This window comes from Cherax quadricarinatus, chromosome 26, assembly GCF_038502225.1.
Source record: "Cherax quadricarinatus isolate ZL_2023a chromosome 26, ASM3850222v1, whole genome shotgun sequence".
In the NCBI taxonomy this organism is placed as follows: Eukaryota; Metazoa; Arthropoda; class Malacostraca; order Decapoda; family Parastacidae; genus Cherax; species Cherax quadricarinatus.
In genome coordinates, this window is record NC_091317.1 from 21,369,738 (window position 1) to 21,386,141 (window position 16,404).

Consider the following 16,404-nt stretch of genomic DNA (forward strand, 5'->3'; position numbering starts at 1 on the left):
TTTTCAACTCCGGACAAGACTCTGGAAAAGTCTTCTAAGAACTGGTCCTGGGTGGGAGGGCGGTAACTAGTTCCTACTAAGATGGGTTTGGTCTTGGGAAGCAGCACTTCAAACCATGTTCCTCCCCTCTTTTGATACACCTATATATGCCTCTCTTTTGACTAATGAGATGTTTTAATTTATTGTTCATCCATTTGGGATCATTTTTGTTGGATCTAATTTCCCTAATCGGATCAAAAGTTGTCTGGAACTATGCCCTGAAAAATGTCATATTGGCAACCAAGACCACCTACCTGACCCATAGTCAGGACATCCCAAATTAGTCCACCCAGGTAATTTTTCAGTCCCATGAAATCGGCCAAGCGAAAGTCTGGGACAGAGATTTGATTGCAGTTATCCGGGTAAATCCATGTTATATTGAAACTAAGTGATTTGTGGTCGCTTTCCCTAAGCTCATCATTAACCTCAAGATTATTAACTAGTGATTCTTTATTGGCAAGAACCAAGTCAAGTAGACTGTCTCCTCTAGTTGGTTCTGTCACAGACTGTTTTAAAAAGCAATCCTGAACCGTATCAAGAAAGTCACTAGACTCAAGATTTCCTGTCACATTGTTCCAGTCAATTTGTCTAAAGTTAAAATCTCCCATTAAACAACATTTTCATATCTAGATGCCTTATGAATTTCGTCCCATAGCAGCTTACTGCACTCTCTATCAAGGCCTGGGGGCCTATAAATCACACCCAAAATTAACTTTTCATGACCCTCGTGAAACTGTAGCCAAACAGATTCTGTGTCCGATGTTTCTAATCTTATATCTTGTCTAACACAACAATTTAAATTATCTCTGACATACATTGCCACTCCACCACCCTTCCTGTTGACCCTGTCAGTATGGAATAGTTTATAACTCTGTATGTTGTATTCAGACGGCATTTCTCTATCTTTCAAGTTGAACCAGGTCTCTGTTATACCAATAATATCTATGTTACCTTCACTTGCAAGTAATCTTAGCTCATCTATCTTATTTCTTAGACTCCTACTATTTTTATAGTAAACCTTAAAGGAGCTAGTCACTCGTTGCCCTCTACTATCTCTCTTTGTTTGTTAATCAGTTGCTTTGCCTTTACTAGCAACTTTATTTTGAATATTGTCTTTTAAACATATCCCTGAGGTATCCTGCTTATATCTGATGTTTTCAACCCTAGTACTGCAGCCCGATTGTTTCCCACAGACACCCATACCACTATAATCTATCAGTTTAAAGTCCTAGACATGTCACCAATAACCCCCTCAATCGAATTGGCTAATGCAACCACTCCAGCCCCAGAGAGATCAACCCCATCCCTTGCATACATGTCATGTTTGCCATAGAATATGTCCCACCGAGATTATAAAGTCACTTAAAAATAACTCAGGGAATCTGTCTCATGTCCCACCATTATTGTACAAGAGAGCAGCCCATGTCCTCTCGCATGCTATCTCATTACTTTTTAACAAGTCACTAGAAACTAGCACCTTCCCGAAACTACTCAAGACGGCAAGGGTTACACCAATACATAAAGGTGGTGACCCTACAGATTTAAACAACTATAGGCCAATATCAAACTTACCATTGCTATCCAAAATCAAAATCAATTCTATGATTCACCTCATCTTTCATAGACCCATCCGCTGACACGTCCACTCCCAAATATCTGAATTCATTCACCTCCTCCATACTCTCTCCTTCCAATCTGATATCCAATCTTTCATCACCTAATCTTTTTGTTATCCTCATAACCTTACTCTTTCCTGTATTCACTTTTAATTTTCTTCTTTTGCATACCCTACCAAATTCATCCACCAATCTCTGCAACTTCTCTTCAGAATCTCCCAAGAGCACAGTGTCATCAGCAAAGAGCAACTGTGACAACTCCCACTTTATGTGTGATTCTTTATCTTTTAACTCCACGCCTCTTGCCAAGACCCTCGCATTTACTTCTCTTACAACCCCATCTATAAATATATTAAACAACCACAGTGACATCACACATCCTTGTCTAAGGCCTACTTTTACTGGGAAATAATTTCCTTCTTTCCTACATACTCTAACTTGAGCCTCACTATCCTCGTAAAAACTCTTCACTGCTTTCAGTAACCTACCTCCTACACCATACACCTGCAACATCTGCCACATTGCCCCCCTATCCACCCTGTCATACGCCTTTTCCAAATCCATAAATGCCACATAGACCTCTTTAGCCTTATCTAAATACTGTTCACTTACATTGTAGGTCATAAATCACTTAGCAGTGTAAATTTTTAAAATCATTGCCACTATAATTAATCTTCTCTTATTGAAGATGCAGCTGTAATAAGGCAATATTTGATACAGTATACTATTTATAATACTATATCTCATAAGGCAATTTTTTTGGTTATTTATTTTTTTTTACAATATACTCAGATCAGTAACACATACAAAAAATGAAATGTCTTTTCACTTTATCTCATTTGTGAATGCTTTTATTTTCCCTTCAAGAAGGGTACCTTGATTCTGGTGAAGGGCTCTTGCTCCATGGAAGTGGAACTATACTTCCCTTGAGTCAAACCTTGTTGCTTCCCATTCCCAAGGCACTGATGGCCCCTATGGATTTAATGCTTCCCCACAACTATAGTATTAACTTTAATTCTGAACAGGTATGTACGTGATCTCAAAGACCACAAGCACAATCATGAAGGCTCTCGGCCACATGTATGTAAAGTCTGTGAGAGAAGATTTGTTCGATGGAGGGACTACATTCGACATTACCGGGTGAGTTATGGTCTCATGCTGTGCGCTTTTTGATATATCTGAGGATTATTTGTATAATTCTGTAATATGTACTTAGTCTTGTTATATTAATGCAGATTGGCATTTGTTTTGCTTTTAGATACTCAGATACTTAATTTTATTGATAAAAGGCCATATGTATTGTTAGTGGTGTGTACTCATAAGAAGCAAGTAAGTTAAGTATTGTTTTTTCTCTATGGAAATTCTTCCCTTCAGAATTAAAACATGTATTTAGAAACATTAGGTAGTAGGTTGGTAGACAGCAACCGCCCAGGGAGGTACTACCGTCCTGCCAAGTGAGTGTAAAACGAAAGCCTGTAATTGTTTTACATGATGGTAGGATTGCTGGTGTCCTTTTTTCTGTCTCATGAACATGCAAGATTTCAGGTACGTCTTGCTACTTCTACTTACACTTAGGTCACACTACACATACATGTACAAGCACATATATACACACCCCTCTGGGTTTTCTTCTATTTTCTTTCTAGTTCTTATTCTTGTTTATTTCCTCTTATCTCCATGGGGAAGTGGAACAGAATTCTTCCTCCGTAAGCCATGCGTGTTGTAAGAGGCGACTAAAATGCCGGGAGCAAGGGGCTAGTAACCTCTTCTCCTGTATATATTACTAAATGTAAAAGGAGAAACTTTCGTTTTTCCTTTTGGGCCACCCTGCCTCGGTGGGATACGGCTGGTGTGTTGAAAGAAAGAAAGATTTAGAAACATGTGTGTAGAAAGAAATTTGGTAATGAGTAATACATATTTTATGAAAAAGAGGATAAATAAATATACAAGGTATGATGTAGCACGTAATGAAAGTAGTTTGTTAGATTATGTATTGGTGGATAAAAGGTTGATGGGTAGGCTCCAGGATGTACATGTTTATAGAGGGGCAACTGATATATCGGATCATTATTTAGTTGTAGCTACAGTTAGAGTAAGAGGTAGATGGGAAAAGAGGAAGGTGGCAACAACAGGTAAGAGGGAGGTGAAAGTGTATAAACTAAGGGAGGAGGAAGTTCGGGCGAGATATAAGCGACTATTGGCAGAAAGGTGGGCTAGTGCAAAGATGAGTAGTGGGGGGGTTGAAGAGGGTTGGAATAGTTTTAAAAATGCAGTATTAGAATGTGGGGCAGAAGTTTGTGGTTATAGGAAGGTGGGGGCAGGAGGAAAGAGGAGTGATTGGTGGAATGATGAAGTAAAGGGTGTGATAAAAGAGAAAAAGGTAGCTTACGAGAGGTTTTTACAAAGCAGAAGTGTTATAAGAAGAGCAGAGTATATGGAGAGTAAAAGAAAGGTGAAGAGAGTGGTGAGAGAGTGCAAAAGGAGAGCAGATGAAAGAGTGGGAGAGGCACTGTCAAGAAATTTTAATGAAAATAAGAAAAAAATTTGGAATGAGTTAAACAAGTTAAGAAAGCCTAGGGAAAGTATGGATTTGTCAGTTAAAAACAGAGTAGGGGAGTTAGTAGATGGGGAGAGGGAGGTATTAGGTAGATGGCGAGAATATTTTGAGGAACTTTTAAATGTTGAGGAAGAAAGGGAGGCGGTAATTTCATGCACTGGCCAGGGAGGTATACCATCTTTTAGGAGTGAAGAAGAGCAGAATGTAAGTGTGGTGGAGGTACGTGAGGCATTACGTAGAATGAAAGGGGGTAAAGCAGCTGGAACTGATGGGATCATGACAGAAATGTTAAAAGCAGGGGGGGATATAGTGTTGGAGTGGTTGGTACTTTTGTTTAATAAATGTATGAAAGAGGGGAAGGTACCTAGGGATTGGCAGAGAGCATGTATAATCCCTTTATATAAAGGGAAAGGGGACAAAAGAGATTGTAAAAATTATAGAGGAATAAGTTTACTGAGTATACCAGGAAAAGTATACGGTAGGGTTATAATTGAAAGAATTAGAGGTAAGACAGAATGTAGGATTGCAGATGAGCAGGGAGGCTTCAGAGTGGGTAGGGGATGTGTAGATCAAGTGTTTACATTGAAGCATATATGTGAACAGTATTTAGATAAAGGTAGGGAAGTTTTTATTGCATTTATGGATTTAGAAAAGGCATATGATAGAGTGGATAGAGGAGCAATGTGGCAGATGTTGCAAGTATATGGAATAGGTGGTAAGTTACTAAATGCTGTAAAGAGCTTTTATGAGGATAGTGAGGCTCAGGTTAGGGTGTGTAGAAGAGAGGGAGAATACTTCCCGGTAAAAGTAGGTCTTAGACAGGGATGTGTAATGTCACCATGGTTGTTTAATATATTTATAGATGGGGTTGTAAAAGAAGTAAATGCTAGGGTGTTCGGGAGAGGGGTGGGATTAAATTATGGGGAATCAAATTCAAAATGGGAATTGACACAGTTACTTTTTGCTGATGATACTGTGCTTATGGGAGATTCTAAAGAAAAATTGCAAAGGTTAGTGGATGAGTTTGAGAATGTGTGTAAAGGTAAAAAGTTGAAAGTGAACATAGAAAAGAGTAAAGTGATGAGGGTATCAAATGATTTAGATAAAGAAAAATTGGATATCAAATTGGGGAGGAGGAGTATGGAAGAAGTGAATGTTTTCAGATACTTGGGAGTTGACGTGTCGGCGGATGGATTTATGAAGGATGAGGTTAATCATAGAATTGATGAGGGAAAAAAGGTGAGTGGTGCGTTGAGGTATATGTGGAGTTAAAAAACATTATCTATGGAGGCAAAGAAGGGAATGTATGAAAGTATAGTAGTACCAACACTCTTATATGGATGTGAAGCTTGGGTGGTAAATGCAGCAGCGAGGAGACGGTTGGAGGCAATGGAGATGTCCTGTCTAAGGGCAATGTGTGGTGTAAATATTATGCAGAAAATTCGGAGTGTGGAAATTAGGAGAAGGTGTGGAGTTAATAAAAGCATTAGTCAGAGAGCAGAAGAGGGGTTGTTGAGGTGGTTTGGTCATTTAGAGAGAATGGATCAAAGTAGAATGACATGGAAAGCATATAAATCTATAGGGGAAGGAAGGAGGGGTAGGGGCCGTCCTCGAAAGAGTTGGAAAGAGGGGGTAAAGGAGGTTTTGTGGGCTAGGGGCTTGGACTTCCAGCAAGCATGCATGAGCGTGTTAGATAGGAGTGAATGGAGACGAATGATACTTGGGACCTGACGATCTGTTGGAGTGTGAGCAGGGTAATGTTTAGTGAAGGGATTCAGGGAAACCGGTTATTTTCATATAGTCGGACTTGAGTCCTGGAAATGGGAAGTACAATGCCTGCACTTTAAAGGAGGGGTTTGGGATATTGGCAATTTGGAGGGATATGTTGTGTATCTTTATACGTATATGCTTCTAAACTGTTGTATTCTGAGCACCTCTGCAAAAGCAGTGATAATGTGTGAGTGTGGTGAAAGTGATGAATGATGATGAAAGTATTTTCTTTTTGGGGATTTTCTTTCTTTTTTGGGTCACCCTGCCTCGGTGGGAGACGACTGACTTGTTGAAAAAAAAAAAATAGATCAAATATTATTTATTTGTATTATAAACCTTGGTAATTGATTCTGAAAAGTTGGTATAAAAAGACATGTGACCAAACACTAGAATGTGTTCATTAGAAATTGCTTTGGTCCTGGGACCTTGATCACTTCTAACCTTAAAAATGATGAAGGTCCCAGGACTGAAATGTCATCTAATAAATATGTCCTAGTCCTCATGTTTGCTCACAGGTCTTTTTAAACTATTATTTAATTGCATGTAGCATTCTGCATCTTTGGTATTTGTTTGTATGAATTTAAACCTTGTGTAAATTAGATCAGACCTTGGAAACTTGTTAGACAGAAGTTTATGATAAGTGAAATTCTGTAAGGAGGATTCATATCAGCATAATATTCTGTGAAAAGCATTCTGATGTTACAATTTTCTCTCAGTAATATTTGTTCCGATCACTGAAAAAAAAAGTCCCTTTGGGCAGAGAAAGCACAGCATACTCCCCATTGATCCTCTCTCACCACTACCTTCTTCTACTCCCCTTTTTTTCTCTACTTTTGCCCCAACAGATCATGACAGCAACACTGCAGAAATTTGACTTCGATATTTAAACAAAGTTGAAAGTGAACATAGATAAGAGTAAAGTGATGAGGGTATCAAACGAGATAGGTAAAGAAAAACTAGATATCACATTGGATGGAGGGAATTCGGACAAAGTGAATGTGTTCAGATATTTGGGTATAGATTTATTAGCAGATGGATTTATGAAGGATGAGGTTAACCATAAAATTGATGAAGGAAAAGAGGTGAGTGGTGCATTGACGTATTTGTGGAAACAAAATACATGTATATTTTCCACGGAGGCAAAGAAGGGAATGTATGAGTATAGTTGTATGAACACAATGTGTTGTAAATGCTGCAGTGAGGAGGAGACTGGAGGCAGTGATGATGTGTCTGAGGGCAATGTGTGGTGTAAATACTATGCAGAGAATTCGTAGTGTGATAAAGACTTGTGAGAGGGTATACCTTTGATATACCTTTGAAGAGTTTCGAGAGCTTCTCTACTCTCTGAGCTCGGCCATGGGCCAGGCTCGTCTGGTGCTTGCCTGGTCAACCAAGCTGTTGCTGCTGGAGGCCCTCTGCCCCACATATCCATCACAGCCTGGTTGATCTGGCACCTGGTGAAGTTTCCTCTTGAAGGCTTCTACACTTGTCCCAGCCGTGTTTCTGATATCGTTTTGGCAATGGTTACATCTTCTCGTCCCTCCCTCCCCACCCTCTGCTTCCTACTCTTATTTTTATTATTGAAAATGCAAGGGAAATTATACTTTATTTTAATATTTTATTTAAATAAAATTATGAATATGCATAGTATTCTTCTTTAAACAAACTGGCCGTATTCCACATGTATAATATTAAATAATCAATTTCACAACAGGTGAGATGGTTGTAGAGACCCTTGAAGCAGCACAACCTTTAAACCCAACAATAACAACAGAACAGTGATAACCTGAGAAGTTTTTTGTTATTTTGAACATTTTTCATATTTTTGGCCGATTCCCACCAAGACAGGGTGGCCTGAAAAAGAGAAACTTTCATCATTCACTCCATCACTGTCTTGCCAGAAGCATGCTTACACTACAGTTATAAAACTGCAACATTAACATCCCCTCCTTCAGAGTGCAGACACTGTACTTCCCATCTCCAGGACTCAAGTCCGGCCTGCCGGTTTCCCTGAAGCCCTTCATAAATGTTACTTTGCTCACACTCCAACAGCATGTCAAATATTAAAAGCCATTTGTCTCCATTAACTCCTATCAAATACACTTGCACATGCTTGCTTGAAGTCCAAGCCCCTCGCACATGAAAACCTTCTTTACCCCCTCCCTCCAACCTTTCCTAGGCCGACCCCTACCCCGCCTTCCCTCCACTACAGATTTATACTCTCTCGAAGTCATTCTGTTTTGTTCCCTCCTCTCTACATGTCCTAACCACCTCAACAACCCTTCCTCAGCCCTCTGGATAATAATTTTAGTAATCCCACACCTCCTCTTAATTTCCAAACTACGAATTCTCTGCATTATACAGTGGACCCCCGCTTAACAATCACCTCCCAATGTGACCAATTATGTAAGTGTATTTATGTAAGTGCATTTGTACGTGTATGTTTGGGGGTCTGAAATGGACTAATCTACTTCACAATATTCCTTATGGGAACAAATTCGGTCAGTACTGGCACCTGAACATACTTCTGGAATGAAAAAATATCGTTAACCGGGGGTCCACTGTATTCATATTGCCCTCAGACATGACATCTCCACTGCCTCCAGCCTTCTTTTTGTTGCAACATTCACCACCCATGCTTCACACCCATATAAGTGTTGGTATAACTATACTCTCATACATTCCTTTCTTTGCTTCCACTGAAAAAGCTCTTTGTCTCCACAGATTCCTAAATGCACCAATCATCCTTTTCCCCTCATCAATTCTGTGATTCACTTCATTCTACATAGACCCATCTGCTGACACTTCCACTCTTAAATATTTGAATACATTCACCTCCTCCATACTCTCTCCCTCAAATCTGATATCCAGTCTTTCATCACCTAATCTTTTTATCCTCATCACCTTGCTCTTTCCTATATTCACTTAATTTTCTTCTTTTACATACCCTTCCAAACTTATCCACCAACCTCTGCAACTTCTCTTCAGAATCTCCCAAAAGCACAGTGTCATCAGCAAAGAGTAACTGTGACAACTCCCACTTTGTGTTAGATTCTTTATCTTTTAGCCCCACACCTCTTGCCAAGACACGCATATTCACTTCTCTTACAACCCCATCTATAAATATATTGAACAACCACGGTGACATCACACATCCTTGTCTAAGGCCTACTTTTACTGGGAAATAATCTCCCTCTCTCCTACATCTTCTAACCTGAGCCTCACTCTCCTCATAAAAACTTTTCATGCTTTCAGTAACCTACCTCCTATTCCATACACCTACCACATTGAACCCCTATCCACCCTGTCATACACCTTTTCCAAATCCATAAATGCCATTAAAACCTCTTTACCCTTTTCTAAATACTGTTTACCTATATGTTTCACTGTAAACACTTGGTCTATATACCCCCTACCTTTCCTAATGTCTCCTTATTCATCTGCTATCCTACTCTCCATCTTATTCTTAATTCTTTCAATAACTACTACCATACACTTTATGTTATACTCAACAGACTTATTCCCCTATAATTTTTGCACTCTCTTTTGTCCCCTTTGCCTTTATACAAAGGAACTATGCATGCTCTCTGCCAATCCCTAGGTACCTTACCCTCTTCCATACATTTATTAAATAATAGCACCAACCACTCCAAAACTATATCCCCATCTGCTTTTAACATTTCTATCTATATCCCATCACTCCCAGCTGCCTTACCTCCTTTCATTCTTCCCATTGCCTCACGAACTTCCCCCACACTCACAACTGGCTCTTCCTTACTCCTATAAGATGTTATTCCTCCTTGCCCTATACACGAAATCACAGCTTCCCTATCTTCATCAACATTTAACGATTCCTCAAAATATTCCCTCCATCTTCCTGATACCTCTAACTCTCCATTTAATACCTTTTCTCTCCTGTTTTAACTGTCAGATCCATTCGTTCCCTAGGCTTCCTCAACTTATTAATCTCACTCCAAAACTTTCTTATTTTCAACAAAATTTGTTGATAGCATCTCACCTACTCTCTCATTTGCTCTCTTTTTACATTGCTTCACCACTCTCTTAACCTCTTTTTCTCTCCTATACTCTTCCCTCCTTGCATCACTTCTACTTTGTAAAAACCTCTCATATGCTAACTTTTTCTCCCTTACAACTCTCTTTACATTATCATTCCACCAGTCGCTCTTCTTCCCTCCCGCACCCACTTTCCTGTAACCACAAACTTCTGCTGAACACTAACACTACAGTCTTAAACCTACCCCATACATCTTCGACCCCATTGCCTATACTCTCACTAGCCCATCTATCCTCTAATAGTTGTTTATAATAGTAGTTTATAATAGTTTATAAACCCTCACCTATCTGCTTCTATTTTCCTTGTATCCCATCTACCTTTTACTCTCATTGTAGCTACAACTAAAATGTGATCTGATATATCTGTGGCCCCTCTATAAACATGTACATCCTGAAGTCTACTCATCAGTCTTATCTACCAATATGTAGTCCAACAAACTACTGTCATTATGCCCTACATCATATCTTGTATACTTATTTATCCTCTTAAAATATGTATTACCTATAACTAAACCCCTTCCTATACAAAGTTCATTCAAAGGACTCCCATTATCATTTACACCTGGCACCCCAAACTTACCTACCACACCCTCTCTAAATGCTTCTCCTACTTTAGCATTTAGGTTCCCTACCACAATTACTCTCTCACTTGGTTCAAAAAGTTCCTATACATTTGCTTAACATCTCCCAAAATCTCTCTCTCTCCTCTACACTCCTCTCCTGATGCATATTTATTATGACCCACTTTTCACATCCGACCCTTATTTTAATCCACATAATCCTTGAATTTATACATTAATATTCCCTCTTCTCCTTCCATAACTGATCTTTCAACATTATTGCTACCCCTTCGTTAGCTCTCTCAGATACTCCTGACTTAATCCCATTTATTTCTCCCCATTGAAACTCACCTACCCTTTTCAGCTTTGTTTTGCTTAGGGCCAGGACATCCAACTTCTTTTCATTCACAACATCAGCAAGTGTCTCTATCATCCGCACTACATCCACGCACATTAAGGCATCCCATTTTTATAGTTTTTCTTCTCTTTTTTTAGTAATGTATACAGGAAAAGGGGTTACTAGCCCATTGCTCCCAGCATTTTAGTTGCCTTATATGACACGCATGGCTTACAAGGGAAAGATTCTTTTCCACTTCCCCACTAAGAATAGAGGAAATAAAGAACAAGAGCTATTAAGAAAACTAAGAAAAACCTAGATGTGTGTATGGATATATATGCATGTGCATGCCTGTGTAGTGTGACCTAAGTGTAAGTAGAAGTAGCAAGATATACCTCTTTTCCAGCATGTTTATGAGACAGAAAAAAAGAAACCAGCAATCCTACCATCATGTAAAACAGTTACAGGTCTCTGTTTCACACTCACTTGGCGGGACGGTAGTACCTCCCTGGGCGGTTGCTGTCTACCAACCTACCACCTTTATTTATTTAGTTAGTAAAAATGCACGTCTTGTGGCCAGTATTGTATGGAAATTTTACTGATGTTTCCAAGTGATTGTGGTGGAGGCAAGTAATAGTTGTGGAACTGCCTGTCATATGTTTGTACAGTGGACCCCCGCATAACGATGGCATCACATAGCGATTAATCCGCATACCGCTTACTTTAATCGCAAAAATTTTGCCGCGCATACCGATTAAAAACCCGCTCACCGATTTTCGTCCGAGACGCGTCCAATGTGCGCCCTCAGCCAGCCTCACATGTGCCGCCCGTGCCATTGTTTACCAGCCAGCCTCCGCGGTAACATCCAAGCATACACTCGGAATATTTCGTATTATTACAGTGTTTTCGGTGCTGTTTCTGGAAAATAAGTGACCATGGGCCCCAAGAAAGCTTCTAGTGCCAACCGTACACCAATAAGGGTGAGAATTCCCATTGAAATGAAGAAAGAGATCATTGATAAGTATGAAAGTGGAGTGCGTATCGCCGACCTAGTCAAGTTGTACAAGAAACCCCAATCAACCATCGCTACTATTGTGGGCACCAGAAAGACAATCAAGGAAGCTGTTCTTGCCAAAGGTTTAACTGTGTTTTCGAAACAAAGATCGCAAGTGATGGAAGATGTTGAGAGACTCTTATTGGTGTGGATAAATGAAAAACAGCTAGCAGGAGATAGCGTCTCTCAAGCGATCATATGTGAAAAGGCTAGGAAGTTGCATGAGGATTTAATTAAAAAAATGCCTGCAACTAGTGATGATGTGAGTGAATTTAAGGCCAGCAAAGGTTGGTTTGAGAGATTTAAGAAGCGTAGTGGCATCCATAGTGTGATAAGGCATGGTGAGGCTGCCAGTTCGGACCACAAAGCGGCTGAAAAATATGTGCAGGAATTCAAGGAGTACATAGACAGTGAAGGACTGAAACCTGAACAAGTGTTTAATTGTGATGAAACAGGCCTGTTCTGGAAGAAAATGCCAAGCAGGACCTACATTACTCAGGAGGAAAAGGCACTCCCAGGACATAAGCCTATGAAAGACAGACTTACTTTGTTGATGTGTGCCAATGCTAGTGGTGATTGCAAAGTTAAGCCTTTATTAGTGTATCACTCTGAAACTCCCAGAGCGTTCAGGCAAAAGAATGTCCTCAAGGATAATTTGTGTGTGCTGTGGAGGGCAAACAGTAAGGCATGGGTCACTAGGGACTTTTTCTATAACTGGTTACACCATGCATTTGCCCCCAATGTGAAAGATTACCTAACTGAAAAGAAATTAGACCTTAAGTGCCTCCTGGTGTTAGACAATGCCCCTGGTCATCCTACAGACGTGGCAGAGCGACTTTATGGGGACATGAGCTTCATTAAGGTGAAGTTTTTGCCTCCTAATACCACTCCTCTCCTGCAGCCCATGGACCAGCAGGTTATTGCAAACTTCAAAAAACTGTACACAAAAGCTCTGTTTGAAAGGTGCTTTGTAGTGACCTCAGAAACTCAACTGACTCTAAGAGAGTTTTGGAGAGAGCACTTTAATATCCTCAATTGTGTAAACCTTATAGGTAAGGCTTGGGAGGGAGTGACTAAGAAGACCTTGAACTCTGCTTGGAAGAAACTGTGGCCAGAATGTGTAGACAAAAGGGATTTTGAAGGGTTTGAGGCTAACCCTGAGAGGATTATTCCAGTTGAGGAATCCATTGTGGCATTGGGAAAGTCCTTGGGGTTGGAGGTTAGTGGGGAGGATGTGGAAGAGTTGGTGGAGGAGGACAATGAAGAACTAACCACTGATGAGCTGATAGATCAACTTCAACAGCAAGAGGCCAGACCTGAGGAAACTGGTTCAGAGGAGGGGAGAGAGAAATTGAAGAAGTTGCCTACTACAAAGATAAAGGAAATCTGTGCAAAGTGGCTTGAAGTGCAAACTTTCATGGATGAAAATCACCCTCACACAGCTATTGCAAGCCGTGCTGGTGATTATTACACTGACAATGTTGTGAAACACTTTAGGGAAGTCATAAAGGAACGAGAGGTACAGGCCACTATGGACAGATATGTTGTGCGAAAGAAGTCCAGTGACTCTGAAGCTGGTCCTAGTGGCATTAAAAGAAGAAGGGAAGTAACCCCAGAAAAGGACTTGCCACCTCAAGTCTTAATGGAAGGGGATTCCCCTTCTAAACACTAACACTCTCTCTCCCCTCCTCCCATCCCATCAATCATCACCAGATCTTCAATAAAAGTAAGTGTCATGTAAGTGTGCATGCCTTTTTCAGTTTGTGTGTATTAAAATTAACATTTCATGTGGTAAAAATTTTTTTTTTTCATTTTTTTTTGTGTCTTGCACAGATTAATTTTATTTCCATTATTTCTTATGGGGAAAATTCATTCACATAGCGATTATTTCGCATAACAATTACCCCTCTTGCACGGATTAAAATCGTTAACCGGGGGTCCACTGTACAGGTGTTGTACAGGGTCACATCAACCCTCCCTGCACACTTCTATATCAACAAGCAATGGCAACTATAATGTAATGTACAGAAAACTTGATTAATTTTGAGTCTCGATGAATTGCAAACCTTTGAAAAAAAAAAAAATTTGCCATTTTTGGGGCTTTGAGGAATGTAATCCTATTTTCCCATATGTTCTCCATTTCATATTATACAATTTTTTAATTACACGCCATTTGCAAAAATGCAACTATCGTGTTAATCGACAGTCAGTTGTAATATTAAACGAGCTGACAAAAATTTTGAAGAAAATTCTCTGCTGAAGTTGGAGGAAGGATGAAATAAGAAAATGGCAATGGAACAAGATATATCAAAATATTTATAAGATAAACCAAGCAAGACAAATTCAGATAAGGGAGTTAGATAAATCCATTAGAGTATACTTTTCTGAAATCTGAAATATCAAGGAGCATTTAAATAACTCCCTGTAATTACAGTAATTTTCTTAATGTTGGCTCTCACTCAAGTACATCTCACTTAGGTACTCTAGACTGTAAGAGGGAGAGTAATGAGGGGGAGTGGAGTGGGGAAGGAAAAATAAGACAGTACACTGTGTTATATCACTGGGAATACAAGTCTCATTAACCTTATTACACTTATATAACAGTTAATTATGATTTAAATTTTTTAGGAACAACATAGCACTCAGCGTTACCAGTGCAAAATCTGTGGCTCTTCATTCAAACGTCGTTTTTATCTTGAAACTGTTCATATGCGGACACATCACCCTCAGATGCAAGAAGTAAGTCTCTTTTATTATAAGCTACAGCTATTTGTTATAAAAGGAGGTTCATGTGCAATTGTGATGCAGCTTTGAATTATATCAGCCAGGCTTTAGCACTTCTTTTTGATAATAATGATAATAATAATAATAATAATAATAATCAGCCAGGCTGTGAGGATCAGAGGGCCACTACAACAGCCTGTTTGACCAAGCAGTGAAAAAGGAAGCCTTGCGATATCCTAAAATCATAATTTTATTTTTATTTAGTTACCAGAGGAAACTAGTATTCCAGACCCAAATAAACCAAAGTGCAGAGAACCTAGTGAAACAAAGGAGAGTCACATTTGTAGGGTTTGTGGAAGAACCTTTGCCAGAGCTCGCTACTTGACTTCACATCTTCGTACACACTCCAAACGTGCAGATTATGTTCGCTGTCCCAAGTGTCCTCGAATGTTTACATCAGAGCGAACACTCAAGGTTAGTAGCAATTTTTTTAATTTATCATCTGTTGTGTCTCTTCTTGCTGTACTTAGTAGTGAGTGAATTATCACACATGGAAGTTTGACAGTCAAGTTGAATGTGGAAATACAGAAGTTATAAATTAAGGTAATAACTGCAGAATGCAAATATTAATATACCCAGTGACAAAATCTTAAAGAAATGTTAGTTTCTTCTCTAGGGGTAAGTGTGTACAGTAGACTTCCTACTCCAATTCTGCCTGATCACAGTTTCTTTTTATGTATGCATTTCCACCTCTTGCTCTGAAGGTTTGCCACATTTCTGTGGTTCTAACAATTTCCACCTTGTACTTTGACATGGTCGGCTATTTGGGTGCTGCAAGCGGGCCAATTCCCCTCCCAGGCACCTCAGGCCTCTTTTGTTTCATCGCAAACCTTGCTTTGATTACACACCCCCATGCCACCACCAGTTGCCTCCTGGATGCATACCACATGATTACTCATTCCTGTGTTATCACTCCATTTCCTACCTATTATACCCCATGTCATGTTTGGCTGTTAATCATGGAATCAAAAAGGAATTCTTAGTGTAGGTGAAGGTGCCAAGAAGAATTTTAAGCATGAAACTATGCCCAGTGAAGAAAAAGAGGTAACACATGTTTAAAGGGGTGCACATGTGGCTGATGTAGCCAAGGCCTACATTGTGAGGAAATCAACAGTTTGTTCACTAGAAGTGAACAAACTTCTGAGTAAGTGGATTTTTTTTTTTATATTTTATTGGAAACAGTACAGAACAGTAAAGGTGATTTAGGAGAATATGAAGAAACATGTGCCACTTAATTTCATTGTGATTCATGAAGAAAGTATTTTCTTACTATAAAACAGTGTGAGAGCAGGAAGGAAAGCCTGAAAACAAGTCATGGATGGTTTAATTGTTTCTGTGCAATAAACTTTATAACAAAGTACAGCGGTAAGAGTACGTACCTTTGCTGATCATACAGCAGCAAAAAAATTTCCCAGTGTGGCCCTACTGGACATTACTGGGTCCTACTGGGCCACACCAAGCCTCTCCACTGATACCAAGCTACTTAGGTAGCAGCAACCAGTGTATTCACATTGATCGACTGTATTAAGTTGTGCTAAGTTAAATAATCTTGTATCAAACTGTAATAACATGTCCATAACATCTGTGTGCCTCATAAAGCACTGTACAATGCT

The 16,404-nt window shown here is 39.5% G+C and overlaps 1 protein-coding gene across 2 annotated transcripts in view; it reads left to right on the top strand.

The window, feature by feature from the left end:
* LOC128691710 (zinc finger protein 91) overlaps nucleotides 1–16,404 on the top strand; it is a 97,530-nt gene that overhangs the window by 79,464 nt on the left and 1,662 nt on the right. For both annotated transcript variants that reach the window (XM_070088869.1, XM_070088870.1), the window contains exons 16-18: nucleotides 2,681–2,795; nucleotides 14,636–14,746; nucleotides 14,996–15,205. In XM_070088869.1, the coding sequence (XP_069944970.1) occupies nucleotides 2,681–2,795; nucleotides 14,636–14,746; nucleotides 14,996–15,205 (436 nt within the window). The remainder of the gene's footprint in view (nucleotides 1–2,680; nucleotides 2,796–14,635; nucleotides 14,747–14,995; nucleotides 15,206–16,404) is intronic.